We start from the raw sequence: 27,592 nt of genomic DNA on the forward strand, positions 1-27,592 counted from the left end.
TTTAAAGGTGGTGGTCTGATCAAAAAGGAGCTGAGATTTTGCACACAAAAAAACGATAGATCGAAATGTTTTTAGAAATTGTGATGTGACTTTATGAACCCCTTCCTCTACATCCCAGCTGGCACACAACGTTGTTTCAACGTTTTTCTAACGTCCCTAACGTCCATATAACGTTAAATGAGCGTTGAAACAACGTTATGTGTCAGCTGGGATAGGTCATTTCACAGTCGCAAAGCGTAATGGGTAATCAGGAACACTGTGCGCTAATGACGAATGACTATTGGTCCAAAGTTTTGGAAAATTTTGAAGATTATTGCGTCTAGCCAACAAACAGAAAGCCGTTATGGAGGCGCAATCAGTCCTGATTACCCATAATCCATTTCGACTGTGAAATGGCCTATTAAAGAGTTAGAAAGTATTGAATCCCATTCTATCCTCTATGTATATACTCCATTTTAGTGATTTGTGCGGTGGACTTCATCCAATATAAAGCGAACCCCGGGGAGAGGGGCAGTCGGTTTATAACCGACGGTATGTGTCGCGTAAAAAATCGGGAGCTAGTCTTGTTTCATACAACTATCTTGGTCATTTCCTATCTCACACACATCGTTAGCTCAACATTCACCAATGGATGTTATTTTGACGTTGTGTGATGTTTGAGGTTCTACAGGATAAAAAGAGAGTTTCCAAACTTAGTTTTGGGAAGTTTTGAGGTCTCCGCAAATACCCTGTTAGCTTGTAGAGGAATTCCAAAAATTTTTCTTTTAATACAGTTTTACTTGGGCTTTCACTTCATTATTAGGGGTTGTTTAAAAACTTCTCCGTGGTTTCGGCAGATGCCCTCTTTAAGAAATAAAGATGACAGGTTTTATTCCTTCCATCGTATACTATATAAAGTTGTTTTTGAATGAACACTAACGTGTCAACGGTAGTATCAAGGTTATACATAGACGATGTTATCGTCCGTTACAGTGATAGTAAAGGCGGGAAAATGGCGGTATGGCGTTATGGTGGTATACGGAAAAAAATCGGCGGGAGAGTTTCGAAGAAACGTCTTATAGTCTAAGACTGGCAACTCTACCGACTGTAAACTCTTTTCGGCAAAAAAACCCGTTTGCGAATTTTCTTCGGCTTTGGGTTTTTTCTTTGATAATGATTCGTCTTAGACTATAACATAGTCTAGGTTATACATTCCCTTAATAACATATGGTCCATCAATAGTCATATGGTCTAAAAGATCCAATGACACTGAGAAGCCTCTAAGCCATAAATACTTCTCATCTTACAAACGCAGGCCATATGGAACGCATATGGCGCAGATAAAAGCTTACTAACAAGTAGCTTAGCCTTAGCTTAGCCGTACTAAAAATATACTACTTAAAATCTAGGTTTTGAGCATCGAATATATAGGATATTATTATATTTATATTCCCCGGTATTACGCAAAGATATGACAAAATTCTGAAGCGCCCGCCCCGCCACCAACCAGGAATTCCCGGCTCGAATCCTCATTCCTTTCGTGTTATGTTTTGCTCATAAGACAGTCTAGCTGGCTGGCATTGGAGTTTTTAAAACCAACTGAATTATTACAAACCAATGTTATCAAGGAACGATTTTGATATCAAATATAATTTCCAAACACGTTTATTTACAACTAATCTTTCTCTTTTTTCCAAAGAAAAGTCTTACCCCCTTGCTGATCGAATCTAAGAGAGAGGCAACTGTATACTCGAGATATTAGCCAGATGTGTTTGAAATCTCTGTCTTTGCAGCTCTTGTCTAACAATTTCGTATGTTTTTCTATTACCAGGTAACAACATTGATGAAAGATCAATCGATTGGCAATTACGTCGATGTGTCCGTCATCAAACTGATCATCCTAAAGAAAAACCCTGTAAGTTTTTTTTCATGATTATAAGAGGTTACGAGATTACGAGATTCGCTGGTAGAATTCCGAAAAACCGTCAACACGAGGCTAGAATTTCGTCAAAATCCTAAGAACAAGATTTTTCAGAAATTCTACTAAGCTCATGCCGATTTTAAGCCTGAAAATCAAGCAGTATAATTCAGTCGAAACTAAGCCAAAATTTCTGATAGTTCTTATAAAAAACATTGTTTATTGAATAGTATCAGTGGGTGCAGGGATTACCTAACTAAGGTCATACTTTCTCTAGAAGTTGACGGGATCTTTGGATATTGCTTTCAGTTTTGTCCTTTGTTGTAGAGAATTTTTCATAGCTTTTCGTTGATCAAATTACAAAATCATTTTGTCTGAAAGTTTCACTTTCGATTTCAGCATGGTTTGAACGTCACAAAAAATGCGTCCAAGTCGCTCAAAAGTTTTTGCGAGTGGCAACAATTACAAAACAAAGGAAACAATGGACACCCGGAACACTTCGATACCGCTATCCTTGTCACCCGGAATAACCTTTGTTCCGGTGATGATAAATGTGAAACGCTCGGTCTTGCAGAATTAGGTAGTATTTGTGATCCGGTTCGAAGTTGTTCCGTAGTTGAAGATAACGGTCTTTCCGTAGCTTTTACGATTGCACATGAAGTTGGTCATCTTTTGAACGCACCTCATGATGGAGAGTCCAACACTTGTAATGAGCTCAACGATCAAGGTACCTATTTTAAATTTTTCATAGTAGTCTATTTCCTAGTTTCTACAAGATCTCAATATATAGGAAATATATAGGAAAACAAACCCGCTATCCCCCCCCATCTGGAGAATGCCAACAGCCTATGTTCTACCTGAAACAAGCGTAGATTTGCCCGTCTCAATAGAAAGTTTAGCATATCGAAGAAAAATTTGCCCAAACTTGCTGTATTTAAATTTCATACTTCCTAGCCGGTGGCTGCTCTCGTGTATTTCTTAAATTTGGACTCTCAATACTGGTAAAAATTTTAAGGGTTGTATTTCCGATGGGGGTTAAAAATCTACGGGACAAGTTTCTTAAAACCGATTTATCCTGTTGAAGTAAGATGTCAAATTTGTTTTCGATTTCTCATTTCAATCTCAGACGAATTCTTTGTTGGACTTACATTATTTAGTAAGTCGTTTAGAATCATTTATTTTAAAACCCAAGAGAGGAATTTCTTGGATGGGGAATGAAACCACTTATTTCGCATTTTAAACGCACGACCTGCGTGGTTTTCACACAAACGCCGAACTGAAAATAAAATCTATCGCCAGGTTTCGAAAAATATACGGGGTAAAAACAAAGAAAGTGCTAGAATAAATCCAAGGCGATAATCTAAAAGCTTCATTTCTTTATTACCTGAGAAAGGTTAAGGATTACTCTCTAGCCTTCAACTTTAAAGTCAATAGGCCATTTCACGGTCGAAATGGATCATGGGTAATCAGGACTGATTGCGCCTCCATTACGGCTTCCCGTTGGCTAGACGCAAAAATCTTCAATTTTTTTCAAAACTTTGGACCAATAGTAAGTCGTTATTAGCGCGCAGTGGTCCTGATTACCCATTACGCTTTGCGACTGTGAAATGGCCTATGCTCGTATCCTATCCCTCTTGTATTCCTCAGTACACATTATGACACCAACATTCAGTATCAAATACAAGACATGGACGTGGTCCTCATGTTCCCGTAAATACATCACTGAATTCATTGAATCCTCTGATGCTTTATGTCTATTGGATAAACCATCCAAGAAAATTGACCATCAAATGCCGTTGAAGTTGCCTGGTGAATTGTTCAGTAGAAAACAACAATGCCAGTTGGTTTATGGCAAGAATTCCACAGACTGTCTATTAGTGGTAAGTTATATTCACCTAATGCCCACAATCAGGGACAAAATACTTGGCACAAAAGGGAAATTCACCGGGGTGTTTTGAAACCACAATCGATTTGTAAGTGCTCTAAAGTAGGTTCGAAGGGTAGAGTTTTAACTCTGACTTAGGATCTGAGGATCCAAAAGTTTAAAACTGGTCCAGTAGGGCTTGAAATATAGCCTAGAAACCAATAAATCCCTCCCAGATCGAAATAATCGATGAAATCAAGTTGAGGGCCTGAAATTGACATTCTCGCTCGAACTTCAATTTTCAAAAAATGGTAAATTAGCCAAAAGTGCAAATATATTATGGCACGGATTGTCTCAGAAACTGAAAAATGCCAAATTCTGCTCAGTGGGGGGTCTAATTTCAAGTTTCAAGCCATTTTTCGGGCTCAAAATCCTCCTTTCGTCAATTTTAGGAGCTAAAACTTGAAAAAAAGTCAAAATTTTCTGAAATTTTCACCTTTTTGAATTTTCGTAAATTGCACCTTTTCAAAAAGTTAAATATTTCACAAAAAATTTATTTTGACCTAATGAAAATGCCTCAAAATGGTCGGAAAAGGGTTATTTTTCACATTTAAGGGGTTTTCTCCTAATTTTAGACCCCCCGCAGAGCAGAAATCGGCATTTTTAATTTTCAAAGACAATCAGGGACAAAATACTTGGCACAAAAGGGAAATTCACCGGGGTGTTTTGAAACCACAATCGATTTGTAAGTGCTCTAAAGTAGGTTCGAAGGGTAGAGTTTTAACTCTGACTTAGGACCTTAGGATCTGAGGATCCAAAAGTTTAAAACTGGTCCAGTAGGGCTTGAAATATAGCCTAGAAACCAATAAATCCCTCCCAGATCGAAATAATCGATGAAATCAAGTTGAGGGCCTGAAATTGACATTCTCGCTCGAACTTCAATTTTCAAAAAATGGTAAATTAGCCAAAAGTGCAAATATATTATGGCACGGATTGCAGCCCAATGTGCAGTGTTGGAAACCTTTGAATTTTTGGCAATATCGACGACTTTTAAGTACGAATCTTTCCTTCTTTTTACCATCAAAAACAATGAAGATTAAGTGTTTAAACCATTATCCAGATGATAAAGGATGAACCAAAATGTTGACATTTTCGGGTCGACTTTCCAAGCTAGATGGTGGTCATTCTACATGCTTCAGAGTTAGAATTGCAAAAGTATAAGAATAAATGAGTCACTACCTGCCCATCGCATCAACCGTTTTAGCAATAAAAAGGGGTTTTTGTTTACATACTTGTAATATCTCAAGAATCATTATTTTAAATCAAACATTTTCCAGGACAAGTGTGACCGACTATGGTGCGAGTGTTATCAGAGGGGTAGAAAATCATGTAAAACCAATAATATGCCATGGGCTGATGGAACCACTTGTGGCAAAAATAAGGTCAGTATATTCAGTTGATTTTACATCCATAATGGAAAAATCAACGAAACCTGAAATTTATTATCATTTAAAAGACATCCGATCAGGGTCAGAAGTCGAATGAACCGACAAATTGCGTTTTAGAGACCCTCTCTCCACAATCAAGTACACTCAGATTGTGTTGGCTGTTTGCGATTGTTAGTAAATTATTATACTGGGAAAACTTTTTAGCAAAATTTTTAACTTTAGTAAGGTCAATTATTTTTTCGCCAAAGCCTAGAAATAAACCCTTAATAAATGCAGTGGAGTCTCCGTAAATCGAACATGCATGACAAACCCAAATTTTGTTCGAATTAGGAAAAGTCAAGTTATTGGAGAAAGGTTATTAAGGCCTTGTTAACTGAAGGAACCATAAAAGTTGTTCGAGTTAAGGAGAGATTCAAGTTGTAGAAGTTCGAATTAAAGAGACTTCACTGTAGTTGTTTTAAAAGAATTGAAGATTTAAATGTGATTGCATTTTTATTCTTTTTTGATTTCCCCCTTCTCAGTGGTGTATACAAGGACATTGCAGGCATCGTGAAAAACTCAAGCCCGTCCATGGAAACTGGGGTGCGTGGGGCGCTTACAATCAATGTTCACGCCCATGTGGAGGCGGTATAAAATACGCCACCCGGGAATGCGACAACCCGAAACCATCATATAACGGTGATTATTGCATTGGACAACGGCGAAAATACAAATCGTGTAATACGCAGACCTGTAAAAACCAGACCGTTGACTTCCGCGAGGAACAGTGCGCGGCCTTCAATGGTAAAGATCTTTACATTCACGATTTCCCAAAAAACCCAGAATGGATTCCGAAACATTCCGGATTAAATATTGAAGATAGTTGTAAATTGTTTTGCGAGATTAAAGGATCAGGTATTTTTTATCAGCTGAAATCGAAAGTGATTGATGGAACTAAATGTCGGAAAGGGTCGAACGATAAATGTGTGGATGGAAAATGTAGGGTAAGGCTATGTGAATTTTTTACTTTCGTTTTTTTTCTTCATCGTCCTAAGTTAACGTACCCGGGAGAAATCTTTCTTGGCCCTACGGCATGTTAAGAAAACTCAATAATAATTTCGAAAAAGTTTGTATTATAATCCGCACTTAGTTTGAAAATAATTTTTACCTCGAGAAATGATGTATACGAACTGTTAGCTAGCAAACTTAAGTTTCTAATCAAACTATAAAGTTCTTTCAGGCAGCTTTCTCGAGGTGGTGAAACTTAGCCGAATCTGAAACACCTCTGTATTGTTCAGGCGTTTGACTCTCCCTGTTTTTGTCTTTCAGCCTGCAGGATGTGACAATGTTCTGGATTCAAACGCCAAAGTAGACAAATGTGGAGTGTGCAAAGGAGATAATTCAGCATGTCGTATTTTTACTGGTACAAAGGAAGAGACGATAATGGGTGAGGTTTTATCATTCAAAAACTTTTTGTGTCCTTTAGCTCTGGTTAATACGGCCTACTTCTCGCCCTACCTATTCTAATTGCGAATCAGTAGGTAACATGTTGTAATGTACTAAAGTGAATGTACTGTCATCTTTGACTTCAATGGAATGTAATGACTTCTTTCAATCTTTTCAAAGCCAAGATTTTCTTCCCTTTTTGCCTACTCTAACAATAAAATAGGGGTCCGTTTTTAAGGCTTACCAAAATGCAAAATGCAGATAGTGACAAAAACGAAGTTCTTTGGACAAACTTTCGGGAATTTCTGACTATTTTGAAAATGAAAATGAAAATGCACAGTATGAGTAAATCTTCCGACAAAATTGGGTTAATTTTAATGTGAAAGGTTCATTTTCGTATAAGAAAACTTGTTTTGACCACTGTAAAAATAATTCTTTCATTTTCACTGACAGGTTATAACAGCGTTGTTCGTGTACCACGTGGAGCAAGTCGATTGAAAGTTGTCCAAGTCTCTTCAAACTCTGGTGATTACGATACCAATTTCTTAGGTAAGTTTCATACTTCGATATTATTACACCTATCCCCCTGTTTTAGTACCTACACTTTCTTTTATAAGAACCAGTATAAACTTTTGCTTTTGAGGCTCGGCTGTTCAAATTGTTCATATCCTCTTTTTATTTATTTGTAATTGGGGTATTTTAACCGTTATACCGAATTTTTACTACTTTAACCCCTAAATTGCTTGATATTGAGGAATTTCAGGCTCAGCATTGTTCTTATAAAATTGTTCTTGTGAGAGAAAAAAGTGCCTACTGGTCTCGCCACTACACAAGAAACCATTATCACAATATATGTATAATTTATGAAAAAAGTTACACTTTTGATTATGTCGTGCTCCTTCTAATTTCTATCTGGCATGTTTACGTATCCTTTGCGTAAAAAAAGATTTCTATCGAAAAAATGTCTGATATACAATTACCTAAAAACCCCTAAAACTAAAGTTGCATGAAAAAGGGGTTGTGTTCAAGTTTATCAGAGTCAAACATTCATTACGTTTACTCGATTCAGACATACATACATAAGTAAACTAAGCTCTTTTTAGGTAGGTAAGGCATACCCTGTCAACCAGGAAAAATTTAAAAAGGTTTGATGGTTAAAGGTGTTAATAATAATGTGAGATTTTACTATCTTCTTTTTTAATTGTCAAGAAGAAAGGCAAACCTAAAAGTTGGCATATAGCTTTTTAAGATTGGTACAGTGGTTCTAAGTTATGAGCTTTTGAAGTCAAAATTCACTTTAAGACCAAAACACGTCAAAAAAGGGGTATCAAATTTTGACTTTTTCTCGCTTGGAAAAGCTTAAGGGCTCTGACCATAGTGAATTTTTCATAATTGCCGTGTTTAAAATGTGTTTTCTGACTGATGTAACCAACAAAACTATGGCATGTTATACATTTTCTGTTAGACAAACTATTCCTGAATCTGAAAATTCAAAAATTACATTGAAAAAATTTGATGAAGAAGAAAATGAAGACTTTTGCGAGGAAGAGTATTTCAACTTTGAAGAGCTTAGTTTCGGCGAAGAAAAAACATTTTGAAAAAATTTTCGCAGTAGATGGTGTATCTTTTACCGAACAATAAAAGTTTTTGCGGAAAATTTTTGTAAATGCTTCTTTGTCTCAAAATCTTCAAAATAGTGGTTTTTCATCAATTTTGCATCTGGATTTTGCTTAAAAAAACAGTCATAACTTTTGACACATCTTTTTAGAAAAATTTTCCGCAAAATTTAAAATAGTTCAATTCTTTGCGGACAGTTTGGAAAAAGTTCGAAACAAAAAGGTTAATTACCCATTAAAACTTAGCACTTTTTATGAAAGAAGGTGATGCAACATATTATTAACGTCTTTTTAAAGTTCATAACGTCATTTTTGCAATTAAGTTCTTAACTACTCTTAAGGGGTTTGATTAAAAAGCAATTTATAAAGGCATTTCTTTGTTAAAAGTGTTAAAGAATCTAAAACATAACTTTTATGTTCAGATACTAAAATCAATTTTCTGACTATGGTCAGAGCCCTTAAAGCACACCATCTAGCCCGTTCGGACTTTACAGAAGTCCTTGGTTTATAGGTGTATTCTTTATGTTTTATCCTTAGCATTACTGGATCACAAAGAGCGATACATCTTCAACGGTGATTGGCGAATCTCTCTCGGAAGACGTCGTTATTGGACCTACGGGACCGGTATCTATTACTCCGGACCCAACTCTGAAAATGAAACCATTTGGATGCCAGGACCTTTGAATTCACCTGTAGCTGTCAAGGTAACAATTTTCAGTCTTAACTAACCTCTTCAGAATTCCAGCAGGGCATTTACACAACACCCAATTGGCCTAAAATTAGCTTGTTTTTATTCTGGTTGATGCGTTAAAGGGCTTATGGCACTTTGATACATCTGACAATTATGCCATCAAAAGCCTCATGGGAGGGCATTCACTGGGTTAGAGTTTATAAAAGTCTTACGACGTCAAATGTATAGAGTAATTGTATAGCCACCCATTCTCCAAAGAGGAATGTCACCACTGGTCACTACTGCACGGCTAAGGAATAATAGGACACTCAACTCTCTCAAATTTGGACCTCTATAATTCGAATCTTTCTGTAATTCGAACTAGAAAATTGGTGCCCTCAGTTGGAAATCCATACAAAATACTCTCTGTAATCCGAATCTTTTTAACGATTCGACTGAAATGCTTGGTCTCTCAAAGATCGAATTAGAGAGAGTGTCAACTTGTCAACTGCACATATTGCAGGCAATACATAGAGAAAGATTCGAACTATAGAAAGTATTTTGCGTGGTTTTCCATTTGACAAGGACTGAGAATTATTTTGAATTAAAGAAAGATTCGAATAATAGAAGTTCGAACTAGCGAGAGTTCACTGTACAAACATCTTTCTTTTAAGATTCTCAGTATTGCTGCTACTAACAACGTGAAAATCCGATATTCGTATACATTCCCGATCTCCAGTCAGCAACAATCTTACCAATGGATCCCACAACAACGATGGAGTGAATGTTTCCCGGCATGCAACGGACACCAAATACGTGACTTTGTTTGTAAACGTTCTTTAGACGGACAAATCGTGGCATCATCTAAATGCTCGCGGCCGAAACCGGTCGCTCGTCATCGCACGTGTAATTTTGATTGTGAACTTATGTAAGTTATCTATGAGCTGATGATTTTTGATTTGAAAATTAGCTCTATGTCCCACACATACATAAAGAACAAGTCCACTATTGGTTTTTTGAACGAAACATCATTTGAATATGATATAATTTGAAAATAAACTTAATTCCTGGGAATGAGAAAGGATTTCTTACCTGAATATAGTCTTTAAAACCTCTTAAATGATCGTGGAATCCCCCTGCTTAACTGCGTAGGTTTCAATGCATTGCTCTAGAATAATCATGTGTGGTATTTTGGTAGGATCTTAAACGTTGAAACTTTTATCACTTTTCACTTTCATTTTATCCATCTATCTTAGGTGGCGAACACAAAAAGGTCAATGTATACCTCTCAAAACATGTGGAAACGGGATTCAAAAGCAAACTTCCATGTGTACTAAAGTTTATGTACCTACATCCAACAAAAAAGACGAAGCTTTATCCTCAATCGAGTGTCGTAAAGCAAAGATTGGCCAGCGCCCTCCAACAGAGATCCCATGTTTTGTTAAATGTACAAGCATGAGATGGGTTTATACACCTTGGAGTAGAGTAAGTAGCTACTCTAATTAGTAGTACTAGTAGGTCATATCACCTGCAATTTAACACTGATCCAGTTGTGGTTGCTAATGATAAATTTCAGGCTAACCCTGAGCCGGCGTCGTTCTTATAACCCAATCCGAGTGTTGATATCATGATTTTGGTTAAAAAAGCTTTAGAATTATCTTTCCCATTAAAATATATAAATAAAATACTAAATAAAGGTCTTTCATGTTTTATTAAGTTACCTAATTTCCGTCATTATGGAAGCAAACGTTTGAATCTGTAGAGGCGATCCCTAATGGCAGAAGTTACGTAACTTGAAACATGAAAAACCTCTAAGTACACTCTCAGCTTTTTCCAATTCACCCACCTATTTTTTATTTCTAATCTATCATTCAGTGTGACGTGATGTGCGGTGGTGGTCACCAAATGAGGATCGCTAAATGTGTTGACCAGACCACTAACACAACCACTGCAGATTTCAATTGCAATTCCACTGATAAAGCTTCTTTAACGCGCATGTGTAATACACACCATTGTCCGAAATGGCACGCAGCATGGTCGGAATCGGTAAGTTAGTAGTCTAAATCACAGACCTCTACTAACAAAACCGCTGGTCTAGTATAGTATTAGAACTAATCTGTTAGTGGATTCCGTTAGCCTATTATTAACTTCCAATGCCTTATTAATTCTCAATAGCTTTTCACTGTGGATTGACTGCAAAAAAGCAACAGTGAATTCTTAAATCGCACCTTAGGCTCCCAGGTGTATTTTGTCTTTGCTTCTATTTTGTGATCTCAAGAAAACGTGTCTATTCTAAAGAAAGCACACTATTCTTTTCAAAAGATTTATTTTTTCAATCCGTGCTCCGAGGTATAACTACCTGTTCTGAATTTGTCTATTTTTCATTTATGATTATTCACATTTTTGTATTTCATTTAACTTTCCATATTTTAGTGTTCTGTGACCTGCGGCAAAGGCGTGATCCAAAGACAAGTCTTTTGTATGATCGACGACCGTACCGTTTTGGATAATAAATGCAATCAGGTTAGGCGACCGAGTAAAACGAAACCGTGTAAAGCAAGACCGTGCGCTTCATGGGCTACTAAAAAATGGTCGACGGTATGTACTTGAATACAAAAAACCCAGCCAAAAAGACTCTTGGACCTATATTTTCCAATATTAAACGGTTGCTCCCAGCTAACTTTTTCCGATTTTTTTTAAGTATATTTACAGTTACGAATCAGATTTTGTCTTCTTATAATGCACCCACATGGATATTATTTTTTAAGTCATACGTCACGTATGATAGTATAAACGGTCGTAACATAACAATAGATCATTCGGCTACGGCGTGCAAGGTTGTTCAACCGTAAGTAAGGCAAAATTGATTTCAAGGTTAAGGAGTGGGTGGAGTAGGGCGCACTCTTCTCACTCTGAGTAGGCGGTGATCGAAAAGGGATCCCTAGGGTCATCCTCAACTACGGTTGCGAAAAACCATATTGCTTAACCATGATCACTCTTTCTAGTGCTCAAGAAGCTGTGGAACGGGTACTCAGACACGGAAGGTGTTCTGCCAGACCACTACCGGACAAATCGTAGACGAAGAAAGGTGTGAGGCTGTTGAAAGACCCTCTGATCGACGTAGATGTTTTGAAAAAGCATGCAAATTGAAGGTCAAGTTAACCCAAGAATCTGTTGGAGAAAGTGCCAAATTTTTGAACGTCAAATGGTTGAGTGGAGCCTGGGGCAAGGTAAGAGGTTATGTTTTACTGTGGTGTGATTATTCTTTTGATGAATCTATTTAATACAAGACCATAGACTATGCGATATATTTCTTCAAAAATGTCATCACAGAAATGAATCAATTCTAAAAACAAAGTATACAAGCCTTGATCTCTACCCCCAGTTGTCAGACCAGATAAGATTTATTACATCATCTTTTATCTTAAATGGGGAAAATTAGTAAGTGATAAGTTATGAAGTTTTTTCCAACAAAATCCCTTCTGGTCAACTTCAAGGGAATTATGCCCAAGATTTTTCCTGCTTTAATGTTTTTGCTCGACTATAAGTTTTACCAGACTAAATTTTCCCCTTTAAATTAGATGGAAACATCTGAAAAATATATTCTGTTACTGGAGGTAACTTAAAGCATTCGCACAGTGGAACAATCTTTGGCTGCTTAAGGGCTCTGACCATAGTGAATTTTTCATAATTGCCGTGTTTTAAATGTGTTTTCTGACTGATGTAACCAACAAAACTATGGCATGTTATACATTTTCTGTTAGACAAACTATTCCTGAATCTGAAAATTCAAAAATTGCATTGAATAAATTTGATGAAGAAGAAAATGAAGATTTTTGCGAGGAAGAGTATTTCAACTTTGAAGAGCTTATTTTCGGTGAAGAAAAAACATTTTGAAAAAATTTTCGCAGTAGATGGTGTATCTTTTACCGAACAATAAAATTTTTTGCGGAAAATTTTTGTAAATGCTTCTTTGTCTCGAAATCTTCAAAATAGTGGTTTTTCATCAATTTTTCATCTGGATTTTGCTGAAAAAAACAGTCATAACTTTTGACACATCTTTTTAGAAAAATTTTCCGCAAAATTTAAAATAGTTCAATTCTTTGCGGACAGTGTAAAGAAATTTTGGAACAAAAAAGTTAATTACCCATTAAAACTAAGCACTTTTTGTAAAAGAGGGTGATGCAACATATTATTAACATATTTTTAAAGTTCATAACGTCATTTTTGCAATTAAATTCTTAATTACTCTTAAGGGATTCGATTAAAAAGCAATTTATAAAGGCAATTCTTTGTTAAAAGAGTTAAGGAACCTGAAATATAACTTTTATGTTCAAATACCAAAATCAACTTTTGGACTATGGTCAGAGCCCTTAATAGCCCTAAAATAGTTCTACCTTTACGTTTATTTTTTGTTTATTTTTCTCATTCCAGTGTTCACGCACTTGCGGTCACGGATATCGTGAGCGTATAACAGCTTGTGTGTCTAACAATGCAATCGTGACCGATAGTTATTGTGATCCATCCAAGAAGCCAGTCAGCCGTGAATTGTGTAACACTTTTCCGTGTCCTTTCTGGAGACACGGTGCTTGGAGTAAGGTAAGTATTTTTAAGTTTCACATTGTTGACTTTGTTGATCTTTTTTATCTGTGTAATACAGTAATATACAGTCAACCTCGTCCCGTTGTATTCCAGGCTTAGCGCTATCAGCAAGCATAAAAAACTACACGCAGGGAAAGAGGTTGATATACAGTAATAATATGATAATATGATAATACGATGATTGTTACAGGATAATATCAGTGTGTAACGACAATTCATACCTTTCCATTATTTTTTGCTTTTGTTACAATGTTTGAACCGAATGCCATAAAATATCAAGGCTTGGCATTATATTATAAATATAATAATCCTTTTACGACATTGTGCTTGCGTGGCGTTAGAGCTGAGAAATTTGTTCTTTTCTTTCGTTTAAAAATACTGTCTTTACTGTAACCCTTTAAGTGCAACGGTCATTTTTTTAAAGAAAATCGCTAGTTCAAACTTTAAAGGCTTATATCTCCGGACCTGCCTTAATGATGGAAAGGTACCCAGTAAAACTTCAAATGAATTGCTAGAGGACAGAATCAAGAAAAGCAGATCTAAATTTGGAGGTTCTTGGATCACTCGTTGACCAAAAATGGTCAAAAAACGGTCAAAATCTTAAAAAAGTGGATTTTTGTCAAATTTTAGTATTTTTTTTTACTTTTTGGATTAAAATCTCACTGAAAAGACTCACTTTTGATTTTTTTGCTTGACCATGAAGCCCAATCCAATCTTACGAGTTAGACAAAAATGACAATTTCTAATTCAAACTGGGCATTACAGGGTATACCCGACAATGGCACTTAAAGGGTTAAGCAAATGGTAGGAGATATGTCAAATGATTTTATCTAAATTTCCTTTTTGTTAATTACAGTGTACACTACCATGTGGAAACGGCACGCAAACGAGGCTTGTTTTGTGCGGATTTAACGGCGCTATCGTCTCCAACATGCAATGTGATCCGTCTCAAAAACCTTCCGATAGGCGTCGGTGTAATCAGCACCGTTGTCCTGAAGCTATGGCTCATGATCCGCCACCTGTCGCGCGGGCGACCGCTTCCCATTGGCGCGTCACCATGTGGTCAGAATGCTCCACTACGTGTGGTGTTGGACATCAAACGAGGTCCGTTGAATGTTCGAACCACGAAGAGTGCGAACAGAGCCGGAAACCAATTTCGATCATGGAATGCAATAAAGGAGCATGTCCGGGATGGAACTATGGTCAATGGACTCCGGTAATTCTTTTTGTTAATATTTTTGTCAATCTTGTCCCCAGAGTTCTGTCGGTTATTCAGTGTTTACTGAGATAGCAGCGATTTTCAATAAAATGTCCATCTAACGTCCATAACATCCATTCCATACAATGCGAGATGATCGTTGATTGAAACAAAGCACAGCCACTTCAGGTAACACGTGTCATATCATAGTCCTTATAAAAAATATTGGTCTGGAAGCTTATTGTTTTAACTTTTTGCTAGCTTTTTTTCCTTTGTTATTATTAAAAGACGAAAATCGATTTACTCAGTTTTTGATCACGTTACCAAGTACTCCTATTGGGATTGGTTTAAGATTTAATCACGTGATCAAAAAGTGAGGCAAACAAACTAATTTCTCAATGGAAGTTCAAGTAAGAAACAATGGAAAAAACAAAAGGCTTCCAAACCGGGTTTTTTTATACGGACAATGGTTATATTGCTTATACAAGGCACCAGTGGTTCTGGCCTTCATATAACATGATTTCTAATTTCTCTTTTCTCTTTATCTAGTGTCGAACAGAGCGTGGCTGTGGAAAAGGTCTACAATTACGTCTCGTAGTATGTCAATTAGAAGATGGGCGTGTTCTCCCAAATAAAGGGTGTGACGCCCAACATAAACCATTGACCAACAGGACGTGTGAATTATTGCCATGTCAACAACAATATAAATGGCACACCACTGGTTGGGAAGAGGTAAATTTTGAAATATCAAAAAATAAGTCTCCTAAAAAGAATTTTATAGAGTGGAGTCTCTTTAACTCAAACCTCTACACCCGAATGTCTCTTTAACTCGAGAAAGTTTGCTTGTCCTTACTCAATAAGTCAAAATTTCCTTTACTCGAACAAGTTTGTGTTCCCCGTGCGTTTTCGAGTCATAGAAACTCCACTGTATTAAAGTTGGTTTATATTATGGGAGCTATACATAATTTAGTCTTTTTCTGTTCACCAATAGGGTCCACAGACCCGCTGCTTCTAATTTGATTATCTATAGAGCTTGAACTGGTGGCTCAAAATTATTGTCACGAACATCGTGGTTCTTTAACTGCTCATAGTTCGAACTTAACACGGAACCTAGTTTGTTCGAATTGCAGGGAGATTCTAATTAAAGAAAGAGTTTTAAAGTAGAAATTCTCCTTGACAGGGACTGAAAATTAGTTGTTTGAAGCATAGATGAAATCTACGAAATAGAAGCTAGAATTATTATACGAAACTTCTAAAGTTCTTTCTATAGTTCAAATCTCTCTGTAATTTGATCAATCAAGTTAGGTATATTTGTGGTAACAATAATGAAACAATTTTTGATATGAGTAAGTCGAGATTACGCCCAGGGGGGGCAGCTGGGCAAAAGGGCCGACGGGTATGTGCGGGTCCTAAGGGTACCTTTTCCAATATGTTTAAAATGCACTGTAAGGGTCGGAAAAACTAGAGATGGACTGTAAGGGTAGAAATTTCAGGAAATTCTTGAAAAATCTAGCTATTTTGACCAAAATTGCTAGAATTTTGACCATTTTTGCACCAAAGGGATGGAAAATTTGGGGGAAAATGCACTCTAAGGGTATGATTTTCACTGATTTTTACTGCACTGTAAGGGTGCAATTTTAAAAGCCAATTTTTGGCCCGCACATACCGTCAGTCCGCAAACCCAGTGCCCCCCCGGGAGATTACGTCATTTTTTCTATCGGAAACGCTTGGTTTTTTCGGGTGTTTCCGATATAAAAAATGACGTAATCTTGATTTACACATATCAAGAATAGAAGAAATCTACGTATCTGTTACAATAAGTGAGATTTCACTGTTTATATCTTCTTTAATAGTGCAATGTACAGTGCAGTCACGGTTTCCAATATCGTCATGTTACATGTCACGACGAAGATGGTCACGATTCGTCTGAAACTAATTGTCTGAAATATGATCCTAAACCTGATCTCCAAAAAGCATGCGAACGCCCCGCGTGCCCTTTATGGAAGACTGAAGATTGGGGTGAGGTAAGAATGATTTATTGATAATCATGGTGTAAGATAATGACATGGTTTATGTTAATCGAGTCTTGTTGAAGTGAAATGTCTTACTTTAAAATCGACCATAACAATCAGAATTTCGTTCTACAAGCGACTTCAATCCAAGCTTGCACACAACGTAGTTTCAACGTGCATCTACATCTACATCTACAACGTTGCATGGACATCAGATAAACGTCGGAGCAACGTTGCGTGCCAGCTTGGATGTATAATAACAGATGTGAGAGATGTCCTTCTGATGGACAGGACATATCTTATCCAGGACGGTTCACTATCTAAGGATAGGACAATCGCTGCGCTTACCTGATTCTGCCAACAATTGACAAATAAACTTTTAAAGCAATAAATTCTACGCCTAAGTATAACGGATATCTCCATTAAAAAAGACGATTGAGCTTTGAGCTTTTCTATTGGTTGAAGTTGCTTATCAAATTTGATGATTTCATTCATACCCATTCTTCCTTTTCATAGTGTGACGTCACGTGCATTCAACAGCGTAATGTTTATTGTGCACGCGATCACGAGTTAGTTGACCCATCAACGTGTAGATTACAGACCAAACCGATTGAGCAACAAGAATGTCATCATGAAAATTGTGTACGAATTCCAGTTTATAGGTAAGACTTTTCGAATCACACGGTGAGGATTATATATGCTTAAACAAGAAAATTTAGCTCAAGTTGTTTTTCGCTAAATTTACTCGTACACTGACATTTTTGCTTGTTTTTCAGTTGGAAAGTCGGTAAATGGGGAAACTGTGGTGCCTCTTGTGGCTATTCTCTGAAAGCACGTGGCGTTGATTGCATTGATGAGGCGGGACGCCCTGTTAACGATACTCTTTGCAAAGGACGAATGCCCAAAATGGTCGAGCAATGCTTTATGGGTACATGTCCTCCTGAATGGGTAGCTGAGCCATGGACTGAGGTAAAAACTTCATTTGACTTGACTTAAATTTTTTTTATTATTAAAAGAAGGACAAAAGATAAGAACAATTTAAGAATATTTCTTAGTCTGAAATGACTGGATTTCACGAAAGCTATGGGTCGAATATGTTAAATGATAGGATAAAAATATCTCAATTTAACTCTTAAGATAAGAACAGGGTAAGAACAACTTGAGGCTCGAAGTAAGAAAATCTGAGAAAATATGTAAGGCTTTGCGGACCTTGCAAATCATTTCTTAGATATTTCAACAAAATACTCAAAATGGTGAAAATAAGAACTTTTTAACAACATTTCCAATCTACAAAACCCAAAAGTTAAGAAGCATCCGAAGTTTCAAATTCTTCAGACGTTCTTATAAATAAATTTGTATTCTTGTTTTCCAGTGTTCAAAGAAGTGTGGTAAAGGTGTTCAAGAACGTGAAGTGTTTTGTCAAGGAATGGTTTCCTCTAGACTTCCCGACACTGCGTGTGATGTACAAAAGAAATTACCCACAATTCAAGAGTGCAATTTAGGAAATTGTGATCAAGAAGCAAGATGGATGGCCGGTGATTGGTTGAAGGTATACCATTTTTATTTGCTTCCAAACATGTATTAAGATACTCACCCTTCAAAAGTTTTATTAGAAATTAGCGAGGTCAAACATTGAGTTTTTGTTAGTGGCATTTTCGATCCATTCATATTTTTACGGTTCAAAGACTTTATTTCTAATAGTTTTCAATGGCACGAGTTTTCACGTCATAGATTTAAATCCAAAAACTCGCGAAAAACTCGCATCGAAAACCCAATACTACATAGATATATTCAAGATTAACCTAACTATGATTTTGAATTCCATCAATGTTGGCGTTCAATGATGTACCATTATTCTTTCTTTCAATTTAAGTGTTCACGGAGCTGCGGCATCGGTGAAGTCCGGCGTGACGTTCGGTGTGTTGATCGCCGGAACAACACAGTTTTGGATAGTTCTTGCCCCAAAAATACAATGCCTGTCGTGTTAAAAGTCTGCAATACGCATTCGTGTCCGCGTGAATCGTGTCGTGACGTGCAGCGTGACTTTGATATCAAATTCGACGGTGAACACACGTTACAAGTTCCGGGAGGTACTCTATCCATATTCTGCGAAGGAATGCACCGGAACAACCCAAAAGAATTCATCACCTTAAAATCAGACCCACGTGAGAATTATTCGGAAATCTTTAGTAAGAGACTACGGAACGGCCGCTCGTGTCCGAATAACGGACGCCGTCAACAAGAATGTGAAGATTGCATAGACTATCCAGCGTCCGGCGTCACGTTCTTCAAGAAAGTCAGAATCGACATCAAACGTATGACACTAATACGTAAGTCGTTTAGATTTTGATTTCTTAGGGAATATAAATACATCATGGGCTGTAACCCTTTGAAAATTATGCGAATAAACAGATCCAGTTAAAATTTCATGTAAAATTCTGACGAAGAAATCCATTCAGGTAGTCTGTCTATTTTAGATTCTCGCAAAAAAGCTTAAATTATTAGATATATTTGCCTTCTTAAGCTATGAATGCAAAGAGTATACTGAACTAAAAATGATATAATGTGTTATTTTTGTTTTGTCAATTTCAATAAAGTTCTGTTGACTTTCTCTCTTATTCGATTTATAAGGGGCGAAGAATCCTCTTCGGATTAGAGAAAAATTCGAATTGCATTTGGAACCACTTTTTTTATCAAATAAATATTAATTCTTTTATTTAGCTGAAGATATGACGTTTGCAGACCGCTATGGGCGTAACCCGCCCGGATTCGCCAGTGCGGGCGATTGCTATAGCCGCATCAAATGTGCTCAAGGACGATTCATGGTCAATCTTCTCGGTACTGGCTTAAAAGTTCAAGAAGGTGTCATGTGGGCATCACGTGGATATCATACGTCACAGAAAATACGCAGACATAAGGTATGGTGTTTTTCCTTTTGATAATTCATTTTGAAACTCTTTTCTGCTACTGGTTACTAAAATTTTTCCAAAATTTAAATAAGAGAAAGCGAAGGCAAGAGAAATCGAAGCTACTTATTTCCCATCCAAAACCCGCATAGAACGCGCCGTAATCATGACGACGGATTGTATCTAACGATTCCTTTGTTTTGGAGGACTACATTCTTTTGAAATCGAACCTTAGATTTTAGTTCGAGTCCGGCTTTTGTGTAAAAACTACGCGCGGGCGTTCTGGATGGGAAATCAGTGGTTTCATTTCATTTCATTAAATTTCATTCAGTCTTACCTCTAATCCTTCGGGCTTGAGACTCAATGGGAAAATGATGACAACCTAATTTCAGGATAGTGAGAGTTGAATCGATACATGTAATTAAACGTGCTTACTATCATAAAGTAATTTTGTTATGTCATTTCTCGGCAGCGTGTGATTTCTCACAGGAAATTATATTTTTCAAAAATCGATATAAAGACGCCAGCTTTCCTCGCATTTTTATCAAAAAATTCTTTACTGCACGTTTTAGTATCAAAGCTTTGAGAATATTCAATTAGACAAATGGAGTCTCTTCCTAAACATAGCTATAACAATCTTATGGATTTGATTACGTCTTGAAACTTCAACTCGTGACGTTTGACACTCATCCCTTTGTTTCTATATGTTGATAAGTTAGTTGTCTTATGTGAAGCTATCATTGCGTGTTGATTGATAATTGTTTCATACCAATGGGTTTTCCAAAAAACGAAAACACTTAGCTTTTTGCAATACTATTTGACAACATCACGTCACCGATTCACTTTACATTTAAAACGCTCTTTTCCGCTTGCTTCAATTAATTCTGTCCTGACAAAACTTGCATTTAATCTGATAAAATTGATACGTCTACCGCTTTAACAAGTATTGGCATGCTTTAAGGAGGGGTTTGTAGGGGTTCGAAATACCGTTTTCCCGTCAAAATTTTTGCTGAATCCCGGAATCCCGAAAATTGAAAAAAATAATAACACCGTCACACCGGTTTTTACAGGTTCAAATACCAGCATAATGACAAAAAATAAGGCCAGATACCGTCACCGTCTGATTTCAAAATACCGTTTTCCCGTCTTTTTTTCGTCAAATCCCGTAATACCGTACTAAAAAAGGGCCAATCCCGTCACACCGTAAAAGTACACCCCCCTTTAAGTGGTAGTGAGTGCTAGTGAAGACACACAAGAAGGCTAAACCAAAGCAAACATAGAGGGGCTGGGTTCAAATAATGTACTTCCGTGTCAATTTCTACAGCCACCGTCTACGAGATAAAAACTACTTAAGCTAATAACATTCACAAGGGAGAGAAGAAGTTATTGCCATTAACTTCCAAGCCCGAAGGGCTACAGACTCGAGACTCCAAGGTGGGAAACGAAGCCACTTATTTATTCCCATTGAAAGCGCGTGACCTGCGTGGTTTTCATACGAACGCTATATAGAAAGTAAAATATATCGCCAAATTTCGAAAAATATGCCGCGTGAAAACAAAGAAAGTGTTAGATTCAATCCATCATTTGCGGAGCAAACTTAAGGCTTCACTTTTTGTTGCTTGAGAAAGGTTGAAGATTCATCTCTAAGCCCTAAGGCTTTAAACTCAATGGTTATGGTTATTGCTACCTTTTCACCTATCACCTATCACCCTGTCCATTTAGACAACATTAGAAGTTATTTCTTTACACATATTGCTTCATACCTGTCAACCCTTGTGCCGAAAAATGTAGAGAAATTTTAAGATCGAATCTAATCGGGTTCAATGACCAGTCATTGCATTGATACCCTCCAAAAATATGTATTTTAACTATCATACAATTCCCTTCTCCAGGATGGTCAAGTGGTTTATGGAATCTGTGGCGGTTATTGCGGAATGTGTGCACCCGCTAATAGGAATGGTTTGGAAGTCAAATTGTATTCTTTGAGGTGACAATAAATGGTAAGCTTTCTCGTCTTCTTTTCACATAATGTCTTTCTCGGATATGAGAGCCGTTCGCTTCAAATTAACAATCTTTTTTTCTACCATGTAGAAACCATATCATCGCAATCTGAGTAATTCCCTTGAGAGTGGTTTCCACGTTGTAACAAAAGCAAGTGCATATTTAAAACGAATGAACTTTAGTTTCCACTACTTCTATTAGTGTATTCATTTTCATACAAAAAGGAGCTTGTCGATAGGCTTGACATGGTGCAATAACCATAATAACCCAAAAGCTTAAAAGAAGCTTTAGATTCAGCGTTTTTAGCTTCTTTTTTGATTTTAGACTAGATTGATCTTAATTTTTTGTTTTTAGGTTTCATGATGTTTCAATTTATCTTTCTTTACAGGACCTCAAATGGCGAGAATCTAGAAAAGAGACATCAATAAAAAGAATAGACCTGTAAATAATATTAACCTATGTGTCATCTAGAGTGGCCGCAAGATCTGTGACGTAAGCCCTATCCAGTCGCTTTTACAATCTTAAGTACCAAAAGTTTCAGCCCTTACTGTTTTCTCTCTCAGGATATAGGGGGTACCTCTTTTGTTGTAGGTTTTAAAGGGTATCCGCTGGTACCCTTGAGTTTTGTCTTGTGATTGTACTAGCAAAGCAGAGAGGTCGATAAGGCCCTGCTTGTTAGAGCTAAAAATCCAAGCTTAAAAAATCAATTGAACTTTATTTTTCTTGCGACCCCCCTAGAACATGTTTTTTTGTAACATAGATAGTCACTTTTATATAATATACATATAAATTTGAATTTTATTTGAAAAATTTTAATTTTCCTTTTGCTTTATTTTTCTAAGTATTTTTTATACTTTTATGTACCTATTTTTGTGCCTCGTTTTAACTCTTGGATATTCTTTATTTGAATTTTCTATTACTTTCCAATTTCTAAATACTGTGATTTATCCAAATAAAATTTGAGACTAGTTTTTTTTCTAATGGAATCCAAAAATTATTTAATTGAGATTCTTAAAATTCAAATGACGGCTTGATGTCTGGCAATACTTTCATGGTGCAGTGGAGTCCCTACAACTCGAACACGCACGGGGAATACAAATTTGATCGAGTTGAAGAAATTTTGAGTTATGGTGTAAGATTTATAAGGCATTTTGTTCACTGAAAGGGCTATAAAACTAGAGTTAAGGAGACATTCGAGTTATAGAGGTTCGAGTTATGGAGACCCAACTGTATCAATAGACCTTATCGGAGTTTTTGATTTTTCTAAAAAAGCGGTGCATTGTGGGATTCTTTCTAGTGTATTACAATAGAATTCCCTCGAGGAATTCCTAAGAGATTGCTATTGTAATAAACTCGAAACAATCTCACAATGCATCGCTTTTTTAGAAAAATCAAAAACTCCAATAAGGTCTATTGCAACATGAAGTAATCATTGAGCCTTTTACTATGCTGGTTAGAGTAAAATGATTGTTGCTGGATCGACAATCTGTCATTGCCAACAATGTTCTTATCGTAAAGTACCTTTAGGATAAACCTTTGTTCTTTAGTAGATTTGTGTACTCAAAAGGTCAAATGTTACTAAAGAGTACTGTTTTCTCCTTTACCACCTTTTCTTTTAGAACAATTCCAAAAAATATTAAGTAAATGGGTTTTAAAATTTGTATTTTTCACTACACGCTTTTTTTTATAAGAATAGTGTACTTTGGCTAAGGGTGAGCATTATTCTTATTTTTAAATTGTTCTAACTCTGAAATCTCACCCTGATATTCTTATAGATAACACCAGTTTTAGGTGCCTTTAGCCTTTCTTTTTTCGCAGTTTATAGATTTTTCCATAAGTGCCTAAAACTTTAGAATTCTTTGTTTCTATATTTTTTACAAAATTTTCTAGATTCTGCAAGCATTATTGCTTTTTAACATTTTTTTTTTGTTTTTATAATTTTTTTTGTTTTGTTTTTGTTATGTTTATGGCTCATTTTTGTAGTTAGAAAATATATGAAATTTTTCCCAAAATTATTTCCCTTTTTTGTAGTAAAAATTATTATTTTTTCAAAAGTATCATTTTATGAACCCGTTAAAAATATATTTATTACTTTTGAGATTTCACATTTTAAACAAATTGTTTTTATTCTTCTTCTTGACCTTTCCAAACAATTGGACCACCCCATCATACAGCAACTAAACTTCGAACCCCTAACTTCTTTAACATTTTTAGCCTCAAATTGTTCTCACTGTTCTTATCTTTAAAGCAAAATTGAGCTAAATTTATGCTCTATACCAAAATTTTACTCTCTTTTGTTGATTTGAATTTAAATATTTCAGCCACAGCTTTGTTCTTAAATTGTTCTTATTTTATGGTGTATTTGATCCTCGTTGCTAATACAAATGTGTTAATATAAAATCACAAATTCACAAATTGGTATAAGTACCGGAAAGGAATTTGACTCAGTTACAGGAAGAAAGAAGATAGATTTTCGAAAGACTCTTTCGAAAGAGGATTCTGAATTCAATTTTCAAAAAATTGTATAATTTTGTCTGGTGGGTGGAAAGTATATATCAAAACCCTTTGAAAAGCCTTTTAAAATTTTTTGGTTATGAAGATCTGGGAAGATATCAATAAATGGAGAAATTGATTTCCTGAAATGTTATTACACCTGATTTTTTAAGCCAGTTGGGATAAAATGAATGGCAATGGTAAAATATCAACTGCTTTTAAACGGTATGGATTCTCTGGCTTCTATTGTTGACAACTTACTACATTAAAGGAAGAAAATTTGGCGGGTTTTACCGAAATCTGCCATATTAAATTCCCGCCAAAATTTTTTTTTTCTACCATCCGCCAAATTTTAGGCCCTGAATGGGCGTATTTTCAACACTTTCACGCTGATTTTGAACCGTGAAACTCATAGTCCGCTAAGTTAAATTCCTGCCAAAATTAATTTTATTGCCGATCCGCCAAATATAAATTCCCTCTAAAAAAACTTTTTCGGCCATTCACCAAATTAAATTCCCGCCAAAATTTCTTCCTTTAATGTAATCCATTGCAGGATTTTAAAGATTTTATGGTTTTCCTTGTGGATTAAATTTAATTGCAGATTAAATTTCATGGAAATTTTCTGTCAGATCTGTCAGAATCTAGACTCAAAAAATAGTTCTGGGAAATCTAGCCTTGAAGACAAAGCTCGAAAGTTTCATACTCTAGATGTCAAGTCTTTAATCTATTTTCTAAAGTTACATATAAGTCTTTTTATAGAATGCTCGCATTTATAAGCCAAGACAGGGGGATTTGCTTCCTTAAGCCTTAAAGAATGACAAATCTTGTTAATATAAATATGGTCTCGCATATCTATCACTTCTTAGTCGTCGAAGTTATGTATCAAACTTTTTATAAGAAATCAGAGGAGGAAACCCTCTTCAAGAACCTGTGACACGTGACTTAAATTTTGAGATGACACAGATTTGACTCAAAAGTAAAACTGAAAAACTGTCTCCATCCCAATTGTGTGAAGATCTTGTCTGAGCCTTGAAATGATCTGGAATATCCATTTAGACAAGAATGTCTTTAGAAGTTTCTTACATATGATTTGAAATAAACGAGGCTCTACTTTCACACGGTGAGAGACAAATTATATCTTAAGAAAATAATTATCAAAAACTTTGACAAAGTATCAAAATTCATTTTTTGAGCATCAGTGTCAAAATGGATAATAGACTGTATGGATAGAGATTTATCATATTACATTACATATACATCAATAACAATGAAACAATTTCACAGCCACTCAACTCAAAAAGGCCTTGAAAGGCGAATAAGGCAAGTTTGGATTGTTGATGGTTTGGTTTGCATGGTAATTTGTGGTGGGATGATAAGAAAATAGATAATTATTTGGGCTTTGGGCCAATATTCGAATATTTTCTCCTCACTCGTAATATATTTTTAAGATTAGTCTCAATTTTAGTAGGGCTTGGTGACGTTAAATTTCTTCATCTGTGAGGGCATTGCGAATGCAATCGTGTCTTCGTTCATTATCCTATGGCAACAAAGGTTGATTTCCAGGGGGGTACTAGGTTCGCGAGATGACGGGTATATGTTCGAGCCAAATTTTGAAAATCGACCCTTAGAGAGACAAAATTTCGAAATTTTTGTCAATTTTTGACGTTTTCGCCACCCTTAGAGATACTATTTTCCCAAAATTTTCAAATTTCAGTCAAAATTTCAAGAAATTATGATTCTTTGAGGGAACCCTTACTGAGACTCCATTGCTTTTAATGGCTTTTGTAGCCCTTTGAGGGACTTTAGAGGGTGGGAAAAAGAAACCCTTCTGCTCTATATATTCCCATGCAAGACAATCTTTGTTCGACAAACTTCAGACCCTAGGCATTATTTTTCATCCGCCGCTTAACCCTCCTTTTTTCTATCGGCTTTTATTATATGGGGATGAAAGTTTGACTTCAAATCTAAATAAATCTATTCTTTGTTCTGTTGTTGAATTTCTTAACGAAACTGGAAGGTTTAGCGGTGCTTTATTTTAGGCTTTTACCTAACAATTGTAGCTTCCTTCTCCAAGATTTTTTCTTTATTTACTTATTTATTTATTTTTACATAGTCTAGTACCTCTGGCGATATAACGTTAGTTCCTAGCGGGGGGAGGGACTATATGTTATGTTTAAGTAATGTTTTGTAATATGTTCGTAGTGTACACGTGTTTTTGTTTCAATAAAGAAAAAAAAAAAAAAAAAAAAAAAAACACCTTATGGATCGCACATACCCGGCGCCCATTTTGCCTGAGTACCCCTCCCCCAGGAGTCAATTAGATGTGTTGTTTTGCAATCGTAATTCACTTTTTACCCACATACTCTTGAAGTACTTTAGTACCATGGGGCAACTTATGGGTTTATTTCTTCTGAGGCTTTCAATGCCTTTACGCAATAAGATAGTTGACCAAATTTCAGGCGATTATAGTTGTATGCAAAACAGATTTTCTCCTCTTGTTATGAAAATTTATTAATAAAGTTGTAACAAACAAGATATACCATACGACTCAATGATGAATTAAGAAACAATCTACAAAACTTGTTCCATCGATGCTTAACAGTTTGATCTCTGTATGTTGAGCATTCAGGACGCTCAGTCCAACGGTGTCTTTTAAAGATAAATAGTTTTTCACAATGAAGGAGAGCTGTTTGACTCCATATAAGGGATTAAAGATAAAGCATCACTCTCCATCGTATGGAGTTTTACTTACCTTTGTTTCCTGGTCTTATCTTTGAATCGTGATTTACTGAAACTGAAAACTCAGAACAGAAGATTATACATTAGTAGTGTGGATCCGAATTTATAAAATTATCGATTCCTAGCCCTGAAGAAGATTAGGATTATTTGGGACAAATGACGTCAAATGTATTCATGATATGCACCATTACAATGTCGTCCACGGACTCAACAGCTGATTGGTTGTAAGTGACGTATTGACTGATTTTACGTCACTTACAACCAATCAGCTATTGGGTCCGTGATGTAATCTCAGAAAACATTGCAATGGTGCATATCATGAATACATGTCGTGTGCGGGTGGCTTCATTTATTGACGTCAGTAAACGGTAGTGAGTTCCCGAAGGTACAGTCACGAGTTTATGTAATTGCATTTTTGAGGACCACAGTGCGACTGAAGCGACCCGTAAAGTCGAAGACGTTAAAAGTGTTGATTTACCGTCGTTTACAGTCAGCCAGGATCTACAAATCAGAAGATAACCATCTCTGTCGCAGCAAAACACACATACATAAACTTGCTAGTGTTTTCCGGATAACGGTTTTTGAAAATCGGAAATTTTTCTAGAAATTTATCACCTGGGAAGATAGCCCGGAGACCTGGCGACGAAAACCCGCTTCCTGATTTTTATGATAGCGATGGCTTCAGCAACGGATTTGGTCATCGAGAGACTTCTTTGATTGG

At 36.2% G+C, this 27,592-nt stretch overlaps 1 protein-coding gene across 1 annotated transcript in view; it reads left to right on the forward strand.

The window, feature by feature from the left end:
- The window catches only part of LOC136800286 (A disintegrin and metalloproteinase with thrombospondin motifs 9-like), a 28,156-nt gene extending 6,041 nt beyond the window's left edge, over positions 1–22,115 (forward strand). Inside the window, exons 5-29 of the mRNA XM_067056912.1 lie at positions 1,811–1,894; positions 2,297–2,624; positions 3,024–3,053; positions 3,545–3,777; positions 5,099–5,203; positions 5,731–6,192; positions 6,518–6,635; positions 7,088–7,183; positions 8,788–8,954; positions 9,595–9,848; positions 10,177–10,405; positions 10,796–10,966; positions 11,354–11,518; positions 11,926–12,150; positions 13,355–13,519; positions 14,379–14,738; positions 15,270–15,452; positions 16,574–16,744; positions 17,249–17,394; positions 17,509–17,701; positions 18,105–18,281; positions 18,606–19,062; positions 19,454–19,650; positions 21,531–21,638; positions 22,028–22,115. Coding sequence (XP_066913013.1) covers positions 1,811–1,894; positions 2,297–2,624; positions 3,024–3,053; positions 3,545–3,777; positions 5,099–5,203; positions 5,731–6,192; positions 6,518–6,635; positions 7,088–7,183; positions 8,788–8,954; positions 9,595–9,848; positions 10,177–10,405; positions 10,796–10,966; positions 11,354–11,518; positions 11,926–12,150; positions 13,355–13,519; positions 14,379–14,738; positions 15,270–15,452; positions 16,574–16,744; positions 17,249–17,394; positions 17,509–17,701; positions 18,105–18,281; positions 18,606–19,062; positions 19,454–19,650; positions 21,531–21,629 — 4,815 coding nt within the window. The 3' untranslated portion in view covers positions 21,630–21,638; positions 22,028–22,115. The remainder of the gene's footprint in view (positions 1–1,810; positions 1,895–2,296; positions 2,625–3,023; positions 3,054–3,544; positions 3,778–5,098; positions 5,204–5,730; positions 6,193–6,517; positions 6,636–7,087; positions 7,184–8,787; positions 8,955–9,594; positions 9,849–10,176; positions 10,406–10,795; positions 10,967–11,353; positions 11,519–11,925; positions 12,151–13,354; positions 13,520–14,378; positions 14,739–15,269; positions 15,453–16,573; positions 16,745–17,248; positions 17,395–17,508; positions 17,702–18,104; positions 18,282–18,605; positions 19,063–19,453; positions 19,651–21,530; positions 21,639–22,027) is intronic.
- The last annotated feature ends 5,477 nt before the right edge of the window (positions 22,116–27,592 follow it).

The sequence above is a fragment of the Clytia hemisphaerica genome, unplaced genomic scaffold, assembly GCF_902728285.1.
Source record: "Clytia hemisphaerica strain Z4C2 unplaced genomic scaffold, Clytia hemisphaerica genome assembly, whole genome shotgun sequence".
NCBI classification, from domain to species: Eukaryota; Metazoa; Cnidaria; class Hydrozoa; order Leptothecata; family Clytiidae; genus Clytia; species Clytia hemisphaerica.